The following is a 20,252-nucleotide window of genomic DNA, read 5'->3' on the forward strand; positions in this document are numbered from 1 at the left end:
ACAGTTGGCATAATGTGCCAGTGCCATAGGCACCCACTGCTTGTGCCTCTTGTTGGTGGACCGGGTCATGCATTGTGGCAGAGGCATCTGGTGACATTACAGAGGTGGTGAAAGATGCCTCAGTGTCAAACAAATGGTGTTGGTGCCTCACAACTCAGGGGGGCACCAGAGGGTGGTCCTGCAGAAGAGGAGAGGCAGTGGGTGTTGTGGACGGCTGCTGGGACAGATTGTGGTGTGAACGGCAAGGTGGTGTCGGCTCACATGCCCCAAAAACTACCTGCTGGGTCAGCAGCATCAGCTTGGGTACTGTTTTTGTTACTAGTTGCCACCTTAGTTTCAATGGTTGGCGGCATGCAAGGTCTAGGATAGTTGAGCCTGTATGTTGGCTTCAGTTGATTAGTGGACACTGTGGTGTCAGCACCACGGAGACATACAGAAAAAGTCTTCTTCACATGCTTGGGCACAAGGTGTTGGCCTGAGCACTGCGTATGGAGTGTTGGCTGACTGGTGTCCAACTGGAGCATGACCAGCAGCCATGTGTGGAAGTCTCGAGGCACAAAGGACTGGTGCTCACTGTGGTGTTGTGGTGGCACCAGGCATAGGTACACCATGCAGTCGTGCAGCTGCTGCACAAAGGCCAGTACACAGATGGTGGCTAGCTGTGGCTGCTGCTCAATGAAGTCTCCTAACACAGTGAGTGGCTGCCTGTACACAACTTCAGTGGTGGAAACACCAACGTTGGTTTTGTGGAACTCCTGCAAGCCTAGAACTGGGCAGTAATCCGGCATAGCAAGTTAAGGATTGACAGGTAAGGGCAGCTTTTAGGGTCAGGTGGAATCTTTCTACCATGCCGTTAGTACCAAGGTGGTAACTAGTCATAAAATGGATGAACATACTGCTGATTTTGGTGAGTGTTTTAAACAGGCAAGATGTGAACTGTTGTCTGTTTTCTGTCATCACATGGCGGCGGGGCATGCAAAATGTGAGACCCAGGCATCATGAAAGCCTTGGTCACTGTATCTGCTGTGATGTTAGCCAGCAAGAAGGCTTCCACAATACAGTGAATCTGTTGATCATGGTGAGGATGTGCTGGTGGCCTTTTGACAATGGAAGAGGACCTGCAGCGTCAGTGGGAAAAATTATGGTCCACCAGGGGAAAGAAGCGCTAGGGGCATGTGCGTGATGGTCTAAATTAGAGGCACTTGCTGGCACGGGAGGCAGGTGTGGGTCTAGTTGGTGCAGTTCCACTGGATAACATGCCAGACAAAAAAGTCCTGCATGTTCCATTTGAAATCGAGGCTGGTATTTGCATTGCTGTGCAGTCTTAGCAGCTCAGAATCGGCTACCTTGGCAGTGGCCAGGACAGTATATTTGAGAGGCCTGGTGAGGGAGCAGGAGCAGCTGAAGTAGTTGGCAATGATATTCTTGATGTCTGCCATATGCCATATGTTGGTTGTCAAAGTCACTATGTATTCCTGCTGGCGGGAATGTCCAGTATATCTTAAATTCTTCTTCAATTCTATTTTATATTATTCTGTTCCTCAATTTCCAAGTACAGTAGAACATTGGTTATTTGAACTAATTGGGTGACTTGGGTATTAAAAAAACTAGTTTATTCAGATAATCGAACTGTATAGTTTTATTTACCAGTTTACTTATAAAAACTAGACATATTTATAATAACATGAATCTCCTTTATTACTATTAAGTCAAACAGCCTAGTACGCAAAAAACATGTAATACATATGCATTTTGCATCTACAGTGTATATGTATAGAATTAAGGCTTAAAAACTCTTTAATTTTGGTCTGTCTAAGCAATTCTACTTGCTTATGAGCAGCTAAGTCACACACTTTTTTCAGGGCAGATATCTGATATTCACCACTTTCATGTTGAACTTCAAACCATCAAAAGCCAGTTTCTAAACATATACATCTTCAAAAGCAGAAGGCACATTTTCATCTTCATTTTCGGGACCACTAGTTAAGATGCTGGTAGCATCAGCTTTATCAGTGATGAGGTTTACAATATTGCTGTCCTGCGTGATTTGGTATCCTGTTGACACTTATCCCTCTTGAACACCTTCTTCATGGCAATTGAGTTCTTTTAGCATACTGAGCATTTCAGACATATCATTCTGTTTGTCATTTTCAATTAGACATCAAGAAATTTCTGCTGTACCCAAAATTTTATTCCAGGTTTTTTCCCCAAATTCTCTTCCTTTACAATACCTCATCTTACTCTCATCATGTAGTAAGCATCCTTCAAATCACTATTTTTATGATTTCATGACAGACTTTCTTCTCCCTCGTCTTCTATTTCTAACAATAACTTACATAACAGTTCTTTTCTGCGATACCATTTAAAAGTCGCAATAACACTTTGATCTGTGAGCTGTAATATGGAGGTTATGTTAGTTGGAAGAAATATCACTTTTATAAACTCGTCTGTTTCGTTTCAGGTATCACTTGATGAATGAGTTGGTGCACTGTCAAGGAGCAGCAGTTTTTTCTCCCTTCTACCATTCTTTAAATGATGAGCTTATACAAAGTGTACAAAATCTCCAAAAACCATTCGGTGAAAACCATACTATCCATGAAAGCACTCTTTTGTGAATGCAAACAATAGGCATTGCAGACATATTAACGTATTTGGGCAGTATATATATATATATATATATATATATATATATTCAGTTTCTTACTTCTACCAATGATGAGCATAGGCAATCAGTGACTACCAGTAGCAGCAGCACAGTGTAAAACCGTAATACAATCCATGGTCATTTTAGCATCGCAGTTGCTAATTCATGATGTTTAACAAGAGTTTTTTGGCAAAGGTTTCAGCAGCATTGTTAATGTTTTACAATTTACAACCTTAGAGGATTGTCATTAAATTGAATTGCCTTTTCAGAAAGAATGGGACCAGAGATAAGTTTTCCTTGTGATCTTTTTTGTGCAAACCAGTTGTAAACAGAAGCACCTAGGTCTGTTTTTGTGGCAAGCTTCATAGTTTCATGACTTGTTGATCCATCAGTAGAATCAAGCTTATATATAAAATTTGTAATGCTTTTGTGTGTGTGTGTGTCTATAGACACACACAATAATGCTCATAAATTAAGGATAATTGCAGAATGTGGTGCCACACAACGTGGCACTACATGAAACTGGCACTAATAGCATAGGCACATAGGGAACACACACAACACAGATCTGTAAGTCCATGGTATTGGTGATAAGTTGAAAAAACCATCTCAAAACATATGCTACAAAATGCCACTGTTCCCTGCCTATGTACTCCGACATCAATATGGGATATCATCACCATGCACACGTACACAGGCCTCAAAATGGATTGTCATACTCTGGATCAGTTGGTCGAGCAGCTGCTGGGGTATAGCCTCCCATTCTTGCACCAGTGCCTGTCAGAGCTCCTAAAGTGTCATAGGGGTTGAAGATGTGCAGCGATACATTGACCGAGAGCATCCCAGATGTGCTCGATGGGGTTTAGATCTGGAGAACAGGCAGGCCACTCCATCTTCTGTTTCAAGGTACTCCTACATGACGGCAGCTCGCTGGGGCCATGTGTTATAATCCATCAGAAGGAAGGTGGGACCCACTGCACCCCTGAAAAGGCAGACATACTGGTGCAAAATGATGTCCCGATGCACCTGACCTGTTACAGTTCCTCTGTCAAAGACATGCAGGGGTGTATGTACACTAACCATAATCCCACCCCACACCATCAAACCACGACCTCCATACAGGTCCCTTTCAAGGACATTAAGGGGTTGGTATCTGGTTCATGCCAGATGAAAACCCGGTGAGAATCATAGTTCAGACTGTACCTGGACTTGTCCATGAACATAAACTGGGACCACTGTTTCAGTGATCATGTACTGTGTTCTTGACACCAGGCTTTACGGGCTCTCCTGTGACCAGGTGTCAGTGGAATGCACCTTGCAGATCTCCGGGTGAATAAACCATGTCTGTTCAGTTGTCTGTAGACTCTGTGTCTGGAGACAACTGTTCCAGTGGCTGCGGTAAGGTCCCGAGCAAGGCTACCTGCAGTACTCCATGTGGGCATTGATGGTGAGATATCTTGTGCTGTTGTACACTGTGAATGTCCCGTACTGTAGCGCCTGGACAAGTTTCCTGTCTGCTGGAATCGTTTCCATAATCTTGAGATCACACTTTGTGGCACACGGAGAGCCCATGCTATGACCTGCTGTGTTTGACCAGCCTCCAGTCGCCCTAGTATTCTACCCCTCATAACGTCATCAATATGTGTTCTTTGCCATTTTCAACACATAGTCACCATTAGCATGTCTGAAAATGGTTGCACACCTACTCAGTGCACCGTAATCTGGCATGCACCAACACACACACCTCTGTGTATGTGGACTGCTGCCAGCGCCACTATGCAACGACCACAGGTCAAATGCACCACATGGTCATACCCTAACATGATTTAAACACGCAAACTGCCCACCAGAGTCTTGTTTCACCATGTATCAGCATTATACTTAATTTATGAGCATGAGTGTATATATATAATTGACTTACTCACCTTGTACTCATTAGTTACCTTGGTTGCAGATTCACCTTCCTCTGACCTTTGTAAATTTACTTTGCTTGCTAAAGTTAACACAAGTGGTCATAAAAGAGCAAACAGAACACAAATGATTACTGTTATCGGCAATTTGGCAATGATGCAGGTGGGCAGGGGGGGGGGGGGGAGGAAGGGGCAACACATAGTGGAGGGAGGGCAGCATGTGCAACTAGCGAGCAAGTGACAGTTTGGCTAAGTGGTCATCCAGCTGATCAACATCCGGATACTCGATACTGTACTTTATGGCATATCAGACTAATCATTTGATGGACTGCACATATATCCACATGTAAATGCTTTTATAATGCGATGATTATGCTTTTATGGAAAGCAGTTTTGACATCAACGCACATAAATATCTAATTCCTACATTCCCCACAGGTTTCAGTGACTCTGAGCATATATCATCAACTCTTTATTCATTTGTTTGAACTCAGATCAGTCAGTGTTCTGTCAACCTCTGACAGTATTACTGTATAATCTATTTCTTCTACATCAACTTCCTCCTCCTCTTCTTCTAACACACTTGTGGATATTTAGTTTCCATTAATGGGTCTTTAATGTACTCTTGCCGTCTGCCTACCATTTTTGCCTGCAATTAACAGAGATTTTCTCTTGATGCCTCGTAGATTAAGATCTTTAGATTTTACTTCTCAGAAATAATGTCTAATTTTTAGATCTGATATAAATTTTTCATAGAACAGTATATTTTTAAGTATTTAAGATGTTTCTTTCATCCATTGTGATTTAGCCTGTTTGCATTTCCTGTTAATTTCATTCCTAAAAATCCTATACCAATGTGTTCATTGAAACACGTGATATAGCTGCAGAAGCCTCTCTCTTCTCTCATTTCTTACCCTTGGCTCTTATTCTTCAGTAGTCCTACCTTCCATTTCATTCTCTGTAATAGCATCCTATGATCTAAGATTATTAAATTACCCCGCAAATATTTTATCGGTTCCTCCATATGCGCATGTATTTTCTGTATTTCCTCATCATCAACTATAGATATGGAAATGTAAATCTCTACAACTGTCATTAAATTTGGTTTAGTTTCGGTCCACAGAAGAAGAGTTTGGTCACTGTATTGCTGATAGTAGCCCTCCATCATGAGATTATTACAAGTCTGCAAAAGATTTTCCATGAAAATCATTCAAATCTATGTACTAGTGTGCTCATGCCATGACGAAAAAAATAGAAGAAAGGGTTGAATGAAAAGTAATGACTCCACCTTCATTAATTGGGTTTGGATGGGAATATTTTAATAAAGCAAATGCAGAAGTAATCCTTAGAATGTGATGTTTAATTGCCAATATTCATGTTTCCACATAATCACCAGCTAATTGGATACATTTCTGCTAGTGATGAACAAGGTTTCTGAAGCCATCACGGAAGAAGTCAACACTCTGTTTTCGCAACCACAGTCTCACAGTTCTCTCAACATCTTCATCAAAAGCATAATGATGTCCCCGCAGACAGTCTTTCAGTATTGGGAACAGATGGAAGTCAGACGGTGCTAAATCTGGACTGTGGTGAGATTCAGTCTCTGAAGTTCTGCTATGGTGGCATGTGAAGTGTGTGGTTTGGCATATTCATGCTGCAGAAAAAAAAAATTTCCCTTTTCCTTACGGACCCTTGTTAGCCATCGTTTCAGAGTTTGCAATGTTGTGAATCAATCTGTCAACATATTGCTTTTGAAACTTGGTGTTTGCTGTCACAGGACATCCAACTCTTTGTTTGTTACGCATGTCAGATGTTCCTGCCTCAACATGTTTAAACTTACTTGCCCATGCCTCGAGATGACTGGGTGTTTGTGTTGTCCTCATCATTTCATCATCATCCAGGAAAGTGGCGAAATTGGACTGAGCAAAGATTGGGAAATTGTACGGGCGCTGATAACCACGCAGTTGAGCGCCCCACAAACCAAACATCATCATCATCATCATCACTTACTTGCCCAATGATGCACAGTACTCACATCAACACAGTCACCATTAACTGCTTTCATTTTCTAATGAATCTCCTTTGGGGTGACACCTTCTGCTGTCAAGAATTCGATGACTGCATGTTGCTTAAACCGCATTGACCAACAGTGTACGCAGGGTTCCATACTTTACACTGTAACAACACATTCAATACTAAGGCTTCCTGCCAACTGGAGCTGTAGAGAAGAGGCTATGGAATAAGCCAGTACCTGCCGCATACCAATGCTGCCAACTGTTGAAGAATTATGAAGGTGGAGGCATTACTTTTCAGTCAACCCTCGTAGCTTTGGAGAAGCTGATAAATGAAAACAAATCCCATTCCAGCATGGTACAGGAATTTTTATCTTAAAAGTAAGACAAATGAATAGAACAATCCATTGTGGGGAAACTTCAGTCATCATAACAGAATTGAGAGAGGTCATAGGTTAATAGAATTTGCTGAATTGAACAGTGTTTGCCATTAACTCATTCTTCATAAATATAACGAATGTGAGTTGGACTTGACTAGTATCAAATCAAACTAAAAGTGAAATTGGTTATAGTTTTTCAAACAATAAAGAAGTTAGACAGGGTTGGCAGTCCTAAATCTTAAGATCAGCATCCTAGAAGTGAAGGTTGTTGAGGCTGGTGCTTATGATAACTAGATACATGTGAAAATACAAACAAACAATTTAGAATGAAAGAGCATTGTAACAGACTGTTACTGACCATTTCATGTGCAGTTTTTTAGGTTAAATTATTTACTTCTGTATTTCTGAAATTATTTAATCTTGAATAATCTCCTTTGCCTAGGATATTGTTAATGCTAACACACATGATACTTTAATGCCCTAAAATTCATCTATAGTGTCTCATTGGAGAAAACAGAATATGTTTGTGATATTTCTGTTGCGGGTATGCCAGTTATTGCTGCTCTATAGGTATTCTATTGCCAACATTTTCTGGTATTGTCATCCATGTTATGTGCAGACTGTGGCATATTGTGTACTATGAGGCCAATAATGAAGTGAAATTATAAGTTCAAAATTCAAGTGGTAAACTTTTTACAAGTGCATGTAACATAAAATTAAAGTTGATAGTGTTACTCAAATTTAATCTGGCAACAAAAATACTTGTCTGATTATCTGATGTTGTCCTCCATCATGATTTTGGATTTCTATCAACAATTCACTGCCTGGAGGAATCCCATGTGCAAACTGGTTCTATATAAGGCAGATGACACTAGGCATATAATGAAACTTTTGATATTTATTACACTTTAATTCTTTGCACAAAACAGAGTGAAGTAGAGATTGACAGAACTTTGGAAAATGATAAAATTATGATTGCTAGTGAATGGGTCCTAACCAAAGTCTGATGTACGTACAAACACAGTGGTAGAGAAAAATAGAGATTTGATGTTGGACTTGTTAAATAAGTTAATTTAACATTACAAATTTTGAGTTTTCTTTACTTTGCACATATCATGTGACTATAGATACATTTAAATTTAGCACATATGATATTTTATTTATTGTGAAATACAAGTTTCTTGCATGAAAATTGATTTTTCCAGTTGATAAAAATCAGAAAAAATATAATGTTCATTAATTTTTACAGTTACAGACTGTTTTTTGTTGCTAACAAATAGGCAGCTTTCTGTTAATACATACATCTAAACTGTGTACTTGATTTTTTGTAGAACAATAAGAGAACAAAGAAAAGGTGTGTGTAATACTTGTTTACAATGTTATTTTTGAACTTGACTGTGGCAGTTTTTGTGCTGAAAAATATAATTTGGTTGAGGTACCATGTAATCTGAGTTTCAAAAATATACCAAATCTCATATTGTGACAGTTATTAATAGGCTGTAAAGTGCACTTCATGATGTGTAACTTGATCCATCATATTATAAGTTGTGCTAACTACAGTTGCACTGTACATGTATGTCTAAATGATGATCTCTTTATGTGATATATATGCTGCTGCATTACTGATGATGTTATACATCATGATTTTCCCCCCTAATTTAGTATTTACAGTTCATGGGCTCGAAAAATTTCCCTGCTTGCGTGTGGAGGTGCCTCCAAATGGCGTTCGTGATGTTCCACAGAGGGGTGCTGTACAGCCTGGGACACCTCTTCCTAAACTTTGTCAGGATGCACTGGATAATATTAAAATACAGCTCAAAGAACTCAGTTGTCAGCTCCGTCCTGGATTCAGCAACTACGACAAGTGAGTGCTATGCTGCATTTTGAGAAGGACGTGCCTTGTGACCCTGTAAACATTCCATGATATTTCAAAAATAATTCTCATTTATGAGTTGATACTGTTAATAACTTCTTGATTTTTATATATCTACATTTTATTTTTATATTAGTCTTTTGGCATAGAGGAGGATGTTGCACTTCTAAAGTGGGGATGGAATCATTATAAATAAAATGTAATGGAAAAGGTCTTGAAATCCTTGAGAGGGAGAGGGAGAGAGAGAGAGAGAGAGAGAGAGAGAGAGAGAGAGAGAGAGATGGAGAATGAAAGTGAGAATGAGAATAAAAGTCCTCTTAAAGTAACACTCAAAAAATTTTTATTTTGGGAGCCATAGAACCCATATGAATTTTGTTATTGCTGATTCATAGAAATGCCTTTTGTAATACCAAACTAAATACTCTTAAGTACCAGTTGCATAGTTCTGCTGTACATTGATTTTTTGTCACAATTTAGAGTAACAACTATATGTTACAGGCTATCTTGTACATTACTACACACACCTGTACAAACCGTAAGTAATATTAATTTATTTGATATGTTTTTTGATTAAAGTTCTGCATGTCAACAACACCAGGTTATAGAATAGATGACAGTACATCCAGAACTTATTCACAAAAAATAATAAAAATCTTAAAAGAATGAACTATGCAATTCTAGAATAAAAATTTAACTGAAAACTACAACAATGCTTGTATTATGGATCATCAGCTACTTGACACTGACTGCTGCATAAAGGCTTCCAACAAGACTGTCATGAATTATAATCTTCAAATATGACATCCACATTGCTTTTGTATGCTTTCTAAAATCACCAAACCAATATCCATTGTGTTATTGTTTGGTATTTCTGTATCTCTTCACATCCACTGAAACTTCCATACACCATCTTCCATCCATTTGCCTGGCATCTTACTACTGCTCCCATCTTTTTCATTTTCATTATGGTTATAATTGTTTTTCACTCAAGCCTGTCTTTTGATTCATTTCTTTGTTTTCCTGCCTCTCGCAGTATTCCCATCTGTTGTGTCCATCACTGCAATGAGGCAGATGAACACACTAGAACATATCAGACACTATAGAATGAGTAAAACATAAATGTATTTATTTACAGTACAGTATATACATTCTTGAGCATATATAACTTGGTACCATGGAGAATCTCCACAGGCTAGCTCACTGTTCCACTTAGTACTGGTTTAAAATATTCACCAGCAGTTGGAATAGCATAGTGCCATGCTAGGTTCATAAATTTCTCACTGGTCGCATGCTAGGTAAAAGATCTTCTTACATTGTCGTCCATATGCTTAGCATGATCCGAGAGTAGTCTATTGATTTTCTGGGCTGTTTTAAGGGTTGCTCTGTTTAAGTTATTTAATTCATTGTTGAAGTTTATCTGTGCTAGAGGCAAACAGCATATGGTTGTCAGCAAAACAAAGGTATTTATGGTGTGTCCAATTAATAACTATTCCTTTGTTATCTCATTTGAAGGTTCTGAAAACTTCCTCTAACACTGCTAAGAATAGTTCTGGTGATGTGAAATCTCTTTGCCTGACTCCATGCATATGTCATTAAAAAAATTTAATGAGCAAAGAAAGGAGAATGTATTGGCCATTTCCTATTATATAGTTGGAATCATCCCATAACTAGCCAGGACTGGTTTTTGCAAAACCATGGAAAATGCAAATTAGGGTGGCTAGATCAGGTAAATGATACTATATTCTCTTTACAGGAACAGTTTTCCTACTTTTCATTCCATTTTAGTGCACAACAAAGTTGAAGAGACACATCTACTTTGCAATAAAATGCTTCCTCATTTAATAATCAAATCAAATAACTGCTCTTCATTACCTATTGCTAGCTTGATATCTGCGTGACTGCACAGATGTTTATCATGGAACAGTAGTTATTTAAGTGATGTAGGAATGGTTGGAAGCCTGGTTACAGTTAACAATACTACTTGTCAAGCTGTTAACAGAAACTAGTTCGGATAATTTGATGATTTGCCAGAGTGACTAATAAGATGTATAATTCAATTCAATTCAATTCAATTTATTAGCGTCCTTGTAGTATATCATCGAAATGACATAGGACTTGTCAATAGTTTTACTTTGAATTCACAGGAATTCCTGATTTCTAACTTTATGTCAGTGGGCAGCTTATTGGAGATCTTTTAACTATACAGGATCCACAGTAAACCCTACATATGGTGGCAGTATTAACATTTTTTGTCTCATGTTGTGGTTGCATAAATCTAATTCTACTGGAACTAGATCATTGAACTGGTAATGTTGTTCCTTTGAAAGAAGTCAGAGATGTAATGTGATGTCACTGTAAGAACACTCAGATGTTTAAATATGTTCCTACATCATGAATGAAAGCAGGCTGGGCACGCAGAGTGGCTGCGTAGTTAGAGGTGCCATGTCATGAATCGCTCAGTCCCTCTCGCCGGAGGTTCGAGTCCTCCCTCAGGCATGGGTATGTGTGTTGTGCTTAGTGTAAGTTAGTTTAAGTAGTGTGTAAGTCTAGAGACCAAGGACCTCAGCAGGTTGGTCCCTTAGAAATTCACACACACATGAACACATTTGAAAGTAGGCAAAGTAAAAAGGTGTCATTGCTCTGTGGAGCATACTTCTATTATTACAAAGATAACTACAGTCAGCTTCTGTAGGAGTCACTTTTAATCAGCCCTCATTCCCAGAAATTTTGTGTCTTCTGCAGCACTGATCAAGCCACCATTTTAAAGGAGATGAATATCAGCATGGATACAACAATGTGTAGGGTACTGTATCTGCTCTATTTTATTGCTATTAAGAATAATCTTGTTGCTTGTTAACCATGAGCTTCTACCAGAAGTATAAATGCCTGTTGGTGAGGAATAAGAATCATCATCCCTAGTATAAGTGCTGTATTATTATGATTATATATTCTTCATTTTGTTCCTCTTCTTCTTCTTCTATTGTTAAGGCCTGCTAAAGATTGCGTTCCAATTTCAGTTCTTTGCAGTTTTTTCTGTCTCTTCCTTTTTGTCCAGTAAAGTATTATTCTCTCGCTGTGCTGCTCTTTATTCTCCTCAGTCAACTTTAAATCTGATTCATTTTCTTTCCTGTTTTGGAAGCCTTCTGCTTAGGGTGTCCCACATAAAATTGGTACGCCTCATGCCTGAGAGTCAAGTAACAGTGAGCTAACTGAAAAAGTAAATAATAGTAACCTTAAAAAACATATTACAGCATTGTATGGTAGTGAAACATGGACTGTGGGAAAACCGGAACAGAAGAGAATTGAAGCATTTGAGATGTGGTGCTATAGACAAATGTTGAAAATTAGGTGGACTGATAAGGTAAGGAATGAGGAGGTTCTACGCAGAATCGGAAAGGAAAGGAATATGTGGAAAACACTGATAAGGAGAAGGGACAGGATGATAGGACATCTGCTAAGACATGAGGGAATGACTTCCATGGTACTAGAGGGAGCTGTAGAGGGCAAAAACTGTAGAGGAAGACAGAGATTGGAATACGTCAAGAAAATAATTGAGGACGTAGGTTGCAAGTGCTACTCTGACTGATGACACACCACGAAGATGACATGCTACAGACGCAAAATTAACCAACAGGAAGAAGATGCTGTGATATGCAAATGATTAGCTTATCAGAGCATTCACACAATGTTGGCACTGGTGGCGACACCTACATCGTGCTGACATGAGGAAAGTTTCCAGCCAATTTCTCATACACAAACAGCAGTTGACCAGCATTGCCTGGTGAAATGTTGTGATGCCTTGTGTAAGGAGGAGAAATGTGTACCATCACGTTTCCGACTTTGATAAAGGTCGGATTGTAGCCTATCGTGATTGCAGTTTATCGTATCACAACATTACTGCTCACATTGGTTGAGATCCAATGACTGTTGGCAGAATATGGAATCAGTGGGTTCAGGAGGGTAATACAGAACCCTGTGCTGGATCCCAATGGCCTCGTATCACTAGCAGTCGAGATGACAGGCATCTTATCCGCATGGCTGTAACGGATCATGCAGCCACGTCTCAATCCCTGAGTCAACAGATGGGGATGTTTGCAAGACGACAACCATCTGCACGAACAGTTCGACAATGTTTGCAGCAGCATGGACTATCAGCTCAGAGACCATGGCTGCGGTTACCCTTGACGCTACATCACAGACAGGAGCGCCTGGGATGGTGTACTCAACAATGAGCCTGGGTGCATGAATGTCAAAACGTCATTTTTTCAGATGAATCCAGGTTCTGTTTACAGCATCATGATGGTCGCATCCGTGTTTGGCAACATCGCGGTGAATGGAACTGTGTATTCGTCATCGCCATACTGGCGTATCACCCGGCGTCATGGTATGGGGTGCCATCGGTTACATGTCTCGGTCACCTCTTGTTCGCATTGACGGCACTTTGAACAGTGGACATTACATTTCAGATGTGTTACAACCCGTGGCTCTACCCTTCATTTGATCCCTGCAAAACCCTACATTTCAGCAGCATAATACACGACCGCATGTTGCAGGTCCTGTATGGGCCTTTCTGGATACAGAAACTGTCCAACTGCTGCCCTGGCCAGCACATTCTCCAGATCTCTCACCAATTGAAAACATCTGGTCAATGGTGGCCGAGCAACTGGCTCGTCACAATACACCAGTCACTACTCTTGATGAACTGTGGTATCGTGTTGAAGCTGCATGGGCGGCTGTACCTGTACATGCCATCCGAGCTCTGTTTGACTCAATGCCCAGGCATATCAAGGCCGTTATTATGGCCAGAGGTGGTTGTTCTGGGTACTGATTTCTCAGGATCTATGCACCCAAATTGCGTGAAAATGTAATCACATGTCAGTTCTAGTATAATATATTTGTCCAATGAATACCCGTTTATCATCTGCATTTCTTCTTGGTGTAGCAATTTTAATGGCCAGTAGTGTAGTTACCTGTTTATAAGAGATGGTGAAAGTGGTGATCATTGGTATCCAGGCATTGCTGACTTCGTGTGGCGATGTTACCAGCAACACGCTGTAATTATGCAGGTGTGATTTTGTTAATTTCTCTAGGAATGTTCCATTTCAGATCATTTATTATGCAAGGATTGCCAGCATACACTTTTATTTTTAGTGCGTCCCATAAATAAAAATCAAGTGATGTTGAGTATGGAGGTTCTTGTGGATCAGAGACCTCTACTGTGAAGTCCACAGTGTGATGTAGGCCATACTTAAGTTGGACGTGTGAGTGATTGCTGTGTCTTGTTGGAATACTGTATATAACTTATCTGTGTCTGTTAATTGTGCACAGAAAGAGTCAAAGATCTCTATAGATCTGGCACTGTTTAAAATGTAATTGAAAATGTTGTTGTTGTGATCTTTAGGCCACAGAATAGTTTGATGCAGCTCTCCATGATACTATAACCTAGGCAAGCTTCTTCATCTCTGAGTAACTACTGCAACCTACATCCTTCTGAATCTGCTTACTGTATCCATCTCTTGGTCTCCCTCTATGATTTTTACCCTCCACGCTTCCCTCCAGTGCTAAATTGGTTATCTCTTGATGCCTCAGAACATGTCCTACTGATCAATCCCTTCTTCTAGTCAAGTTGTGCCACAAATTCCTCTTCTCCTCAATTCTGTTCAGTACCTCCTCATTAGTTACATGATCTACCCATCTAATCTGTAGCACCACATTTCAGAAGCTTCTATTCTCTTCTTGTCTAAACTATTTATCATTCATGTTTCACTTCCATACATGGCTACAATTCATACAAATACTTTCAGAAAAGACTTCCTGACACTTAAATCTATACTCGACGTTAACAAATTTCTCTCCTTCAGATATGCGTTCCTTGCCAAGCCAGTCTGTATTTTATATCCTCTCTACATTGACATTATCAGTTATTTTGCTCCACAGATAGCAAAACTCATCTACTACTTGCCTCACATGTTTCAACATCTCTACGGAACCCAAACTGATCTTCCCTGAGGTCGTCTTCTACCAGTTTTTCCATTCATCTTATAGAATTTGTGTTAGCATTTTGCAGCCATGACTCATTAAACTGATAGTTTGGTAATTTTCTTACCTGTCAACACAAGCTTTTTTTGAGATTGGAATTATTATATTCTTCTTGAAGTCTGAGGGTATTTCACCCGTCTTATACATCTTGCTCACCAGGTGGTAGAGTTTTGTCAAGGCTGCCTGTCCCAAGACTATCAGCAGTTCTAATGGAATGTTGTCTATGCCCAGGGACTTTTTTTGATTTAGCTCTCTCAGTGCTCTGTCAAATTCTTCACACAGTGTCATGTCTCCCATTTCATCTTCATCTATGTCCTTTTCCATTTACATAATATTGTCCTCAAGTACATCACCCTTGTATAGATCCTTTATATACTCCTTCCACCTTAATGCTTTCTCTTCTTCACTTAAGACTGGTTTTCCATCTGCACTCTTGATATTCAAACAGCTGGTTCTGTTTCCTCCAAAGGTCTCTTTAATTTTCCTGTAGGCAGTATCTATATTACCTCTAGTGATACATGCCTCTACATCATTACAGTTGTCCTCTAGCCATCCTTGCTTAGCCATTTTGCACTTCCTGTCAATCTAATTTTTGAGACCTTTGTATTCCTTTTCTCCTGCTTCATTTACTGCATTTTAATATTTTCTCCTTTCATCGATTAAATTCAATATCCGTTACCCAAGGTTTTCTACTAGCCCTCGTCTTTCTACGTACTCGATCATCTGCTCCCTTCACTATTTCATCTCTCAAAGCTACCCATTCATCTTCTACTGTGTTTCTTTCTGCTGTATTTGTCAATCGTTCCCCAATGCTCTCTCTGAAACTCTCTACATCATCTGGTTCTTTCAGTTTATCCAGGTTACATCTTCTCAAACTCCTACCTTTTTGAAATTTCTTCAGTTTTAGTCTACAGTTCGTAAGCAATAAATTGTGTTCAGGGTCCACATCTGCCCCTGGAAATATCTTGCAGTTTAAAACCTGGTTCCTAAATCTCTGTCTTACCATTATATAATCTATCTGAACTCTTCCAGTGACTCCAGGTCTCTTCCATGTATACAACCTTCTTTTGTGATTATTAAACCAAGTGTTAGCTATGATTAAGTTATGCTACCAGGCGGCTTTCTCTTTCATTTCTTACCCCCGAGTCAGTATTCACCTACTATTTTTCCTTCTCTTACTTTGCCTACTATCGAATTCCAGTCTCCCATGACTATTAAATTTTCATCTCCATTAACTATCTGAATAATTTCTTTTATCACATCACGCATTTCTTCAATCTCTTTGTCATCTGTGCAGTTAGTTGGCATATAAACTTGTACTACTGTTGTAGATGTGGGCTTCATGTCTATCTTGGCTACAATAATATGTTCACTATGCTGTTCGTAGTATCTTATCTGTGCTCCTATTTTTTTATTCATTATTAAACCTACCCCTGTATTACCCTTTTCTGATTTTGTATGTATAACTCCGTATTCACCTGACTTATTGACCAGAAGTCTTGTTCTTCTTGCCACTGAACTTCACTAATTCCCACTACATCTAACTTTAACTATCCATTTCACGTTTTAAATTTTCTGACCTAACTGCCTGATTAAGGGACCTGACATTCCACTCTCTATCCGTAGAATGCCAGTTTTCTTTCTCCTGATAATAATGTCTTCCTGAGTAGTCCCTGCCTGGAGATCTGAATGGGGGACTATTTTACCTCTGGAATATTTTATCTGAGAGGATACCATTATCATTTAACCTGACAGTAAAGCTGCATGCTCCTGGGAAAAATTATGGCTGTAGTTTCCCTTTGCTTTCCAGCTATTCAAAGTACCAGCACAGCAAGACCGTTTTGGTTAATGTTACAAGGCCAGATCACTCAATCATCCAGACTGTTGCCCCTGCAGCTACTGAAAAGGCTACTGCCCCTCTTTAGGAACCACATGTTTGCCTGGCCTCTCAAAAGATACTCCTCTGTTGTGGTTGCACCTAAGGAACAGCTATCTGTATTGTTGAGGCATGCAAGCTTCCCCACGAACAGCAAGGTCCATGGTTCATTGGGGGGGTGGGGGGGGACAAAAATGCACTTGGGGTCAATGATACACGTGCTGGACAATGCACACCAAACACCTATCTTCTCTGAGTCAAGAGGTTCTTCATGCAGAATATGTGTGTTGTCCTGCAACAAGTATCTGCAATTCTGGTAGTGTACATGATCTGAAAAAGAAGCTAGGCCTCATCTGATATGAAGTAAAGCAAGGGATCCAAGTAAGCATTAGTATTTGATGTTAACAGCAAGTTACAATAATGAACTCTTTTCTCCTGATCCTCAAATTTCAACTCTTGCACCACTCACACAATAGGCTTTTAATTTTGTGTCTTTCAGTATACATTGACAAAATACACTCCTGGAAATTGAAATAAGAACACCGTGAATTCATTGTCCCAGGAAGGGCAAACTTTATTGACACATTCCTGGGGTCAGATACATCACATGATCACACTGACAGAACCACAGGCACATAGACACAGGCAACAGAGCATGCACAATGTCGGCACTAGTACAGTGTATATCCACCTTTCGCAGCAATGCAGGCTGCTATTCTCCCATGGAGACAATCTTAGAGATGCTGGATGTAGTCCTGTGGAACGGCTTGCCATGCCATTTCCACCTGGCACCTCAGTTGGACCAGCGTTCGTGCTGGACGTGCAGACCGCGTGAGACGACGCTTCATCCAGTCCCAAACATGCTCAATGGGGGACAGATCCGGAGATCTTGCTGGCCAGGGTAGTTGACTTACACCTTCTAGAGCACGTTGGGTGGCACGGGATACATGCGGACGTGCATTGTCCCGTTGGAACAGCAAGTTCCCTTGCCGGTCTAGGAATGGTAGAACGATGGGTTCGATGACGGTTTGGATGTACCGTGCACTATTCAGTGTCCCCTCGACGATCACCAGTGGTGTACGGCCAGTGTAGGAGATCGCTCCCCACACCATGATGCCGGGTGTTGGCCCTGTGTGCCTCGGTCGTATGCAGTCCTGATTGTGGCGCTCACCTGCACGGCGCCAAACACGCATACGACCATCATTGGCACCAAGGCAGAAGCGACTCTCATCGCTGAAGACGACACGTCTCCATTCGTCCCTCCATTCACGCCTGTTGCGACACCACTGGAGGCGGACTGCACGATGTTGGGGCGTGAGCGGAAGACGGCCTAACGGTGTGCGGGACCGTAGCCCAGCTTCATGGAGACGGTTGCGAATGGTCCTCGCCGATACCCCAGGAGCAACAGTGTCCCTAATTTGCTGGGAAGTGGCGGTGCGGTCCCCTACGGCACTGCGTAGGATCCTACGGTCTTGGCGTGCATCCGTGCGTCGCTGCGGTCCAGTCCCAGGTCGACGGGCACGTGCACCTTCTGCTGACCACTGGCGACAACATCGATGTACTGTGGAGACCTCACGCCCCAGGTGTTGAGCAATTCGGCGGTACGTCCACCCGGCCTCCCGCATGCCCACTATACGCCCTCGCTCAAAGTCCGTCAACTGCACATACGGTTCACGTCCACGCTGTCGCGGCATGCTACCAGTGTTAAAGACTGCGATGGAGCTGCAAGTATGGTGGGTCTGACACACCGGTGTCAATGTGTTCTTTTTTCCATTTCCAGGAGTGTATATGTGATATGTCAACCTGCTGCAATAACCTCCTTATTGACTTGCAGAGACTTCTTGTAATGTCCATGCAAATTCTTTCTGTAGTTGCAGGGGTCCTCACTGTTGGTCGCCTATTTCTCTGCACATTCTGAACTGATCCTACAGCCCTCCATTTCTTGTGCAGCTCTTGAGTTGTGCTGGTCATGGACAATTTCCTGCCAGGATACTTCACTTGAAACATTTCTTTACATTTCTTGATTGAGCCAGTCTATGTAACACTCAACAATAGCAATTCGCTGTTCTAATGCATACCACCCCATTTCTGTAACAACTCAACAGTACAAGCTTCTCACACCAACTGATGCACGAACACAGAGCTGCACTCAACTTTCAGATAAAATGTAATCCAGTCGATTTTCGAAACAGTGTTGCCAACTGACAAATAGTTCAACTAGAGATGATTAACTGATGTGTGAGGGTACCCGTTTTCTTTGGGACACCCTGTTTAACACTTTTGTTCTAAATTGTCCCTTTCTGTAATTTCTTTTTTTCTTAGAAACCTATCCTCTTTTGAATCCAGTTGGTTGTTGACTTCTTTTGCCAAGGCTAATTGAAGAGCTATTTGATTTATTTGTTGTCATCTATTTTATACAAATGGTTGAAGAATATCAATCTCCTCCCTTTTTTATTCTTTCTGTTATATTTTCATTATCCTCTCATATCTCAGAAGGTTATCGCTTTTGTGGACTCCATATTTCCTGTACACATCTCCTTTCCAATATTCATTTTTTCCTTTAACTTTTGATTCAGTATAAGGCATTCAGTTACATGTGGGCATATACTCTGATACAATAAGCTTCCTTTCAACATAAGACAAGAAATACAGCCTGATTCAGAATGAAGTTGAAAAGATAACTCTCTAGTCACTATGCCTACAAATGATCTGAATAGCTATTTTATAGAACTGAAAATTTTTATAAGCAGTATGGCAAATAACAAAGTTCACCATAAAGCTGCATGACTGATAATAGAGTAATTCTAAACGGGTCTTTGTTGTTACTGACATAGGTAACTATCTTCTTTGAAAAATGTCAGTGTAATCAAGTAATTATTAAGATAAAAATAGAAAATAAACAACAGCTTTTTAAAGTAACTGAGGAAGTAACTGTTGTTTCGAGTAATGGCTTTTCTTCCAATATATTTGGCTAAATTTGGCTGTCATAAGCAGAAATAGAATTGAGCAGTGTGTTTATTGTTAATACTGTGTACAGATTAGGTCTCTATTATTTGCTTGTCTTTTGTTAATTTGTGCACTGACTTTTTCTGCACTCTGAAGGTTCTTTTCCATGATGGGATCTGTTGAATACAATAAATGTATGGATGAACTGATGTGTAGGGTTTATTTCAGGTTTCTTGGAAAATAATTTTTTATTGTAAACATCCCTCATGATAGTATTGGATTTTTCCATCTTGCGTATCCTTTCCTCTGCAGCAGAGGCAGAGTTGTATTAAAAAAATTTGTTCGCGACACCAGACACAACTATGCTGAACACTGGAGTATTGCCATCCTCTGATTTATATCATCCACTGAGAACACCCAAGGTGCCCTCATCCAAAAGAACATGCATTTAACACATACAGATGATAATCTCTGACCACAATTTATTGATTATGAACTGTAGATTAAAACTGAAGAAACTGCAAAAAAGGTAGTAATTTAAGGAGATGAGACCTGGATGAACTGAAAAAACC

At 40.3% G+C, this 20,252-nt stretch overlaps 1 protein-coding gene across 1 annotated transcript in view; it reads left to right on the top strand.

The window, feature by feature from the left end:
* The window catches only part of LOC126188895 (uncharacterized), a 249,966-nt gene that overhangs the window by 59,179 nt on the left and 170,535 nt on the right, over positions 1–20,252 (top strand). Inside the window, exon 7 of the mRNA XM_049930624.1 lies at positions 8,618–8,810. Within this exon, the coding sequence (XP_049786581.1) occupies positions 8,618–8,810 (193 nt within the window). The remainder of the gene's footprint in view (positions 1–8,617; positions 8,811–20,252) is intronic.

The sequence above is a fragment of the Schistocerca cancellata genome, chromosome 1, assembly GCF_023864275.1.
Source record: "Schistocerca cancellata isolate TAMUIC-IGC-003103 chromosome 1, iqSchCanc2.1, whole genome shotgun sequence".
In the NCBI taxonomy this organism is placed as follows: Eukaryota; Metazoa; Arthropoda; class Insecta; order Orthoptera; family Acrididae; genus Schistocerca; species Schistocerca cancellata.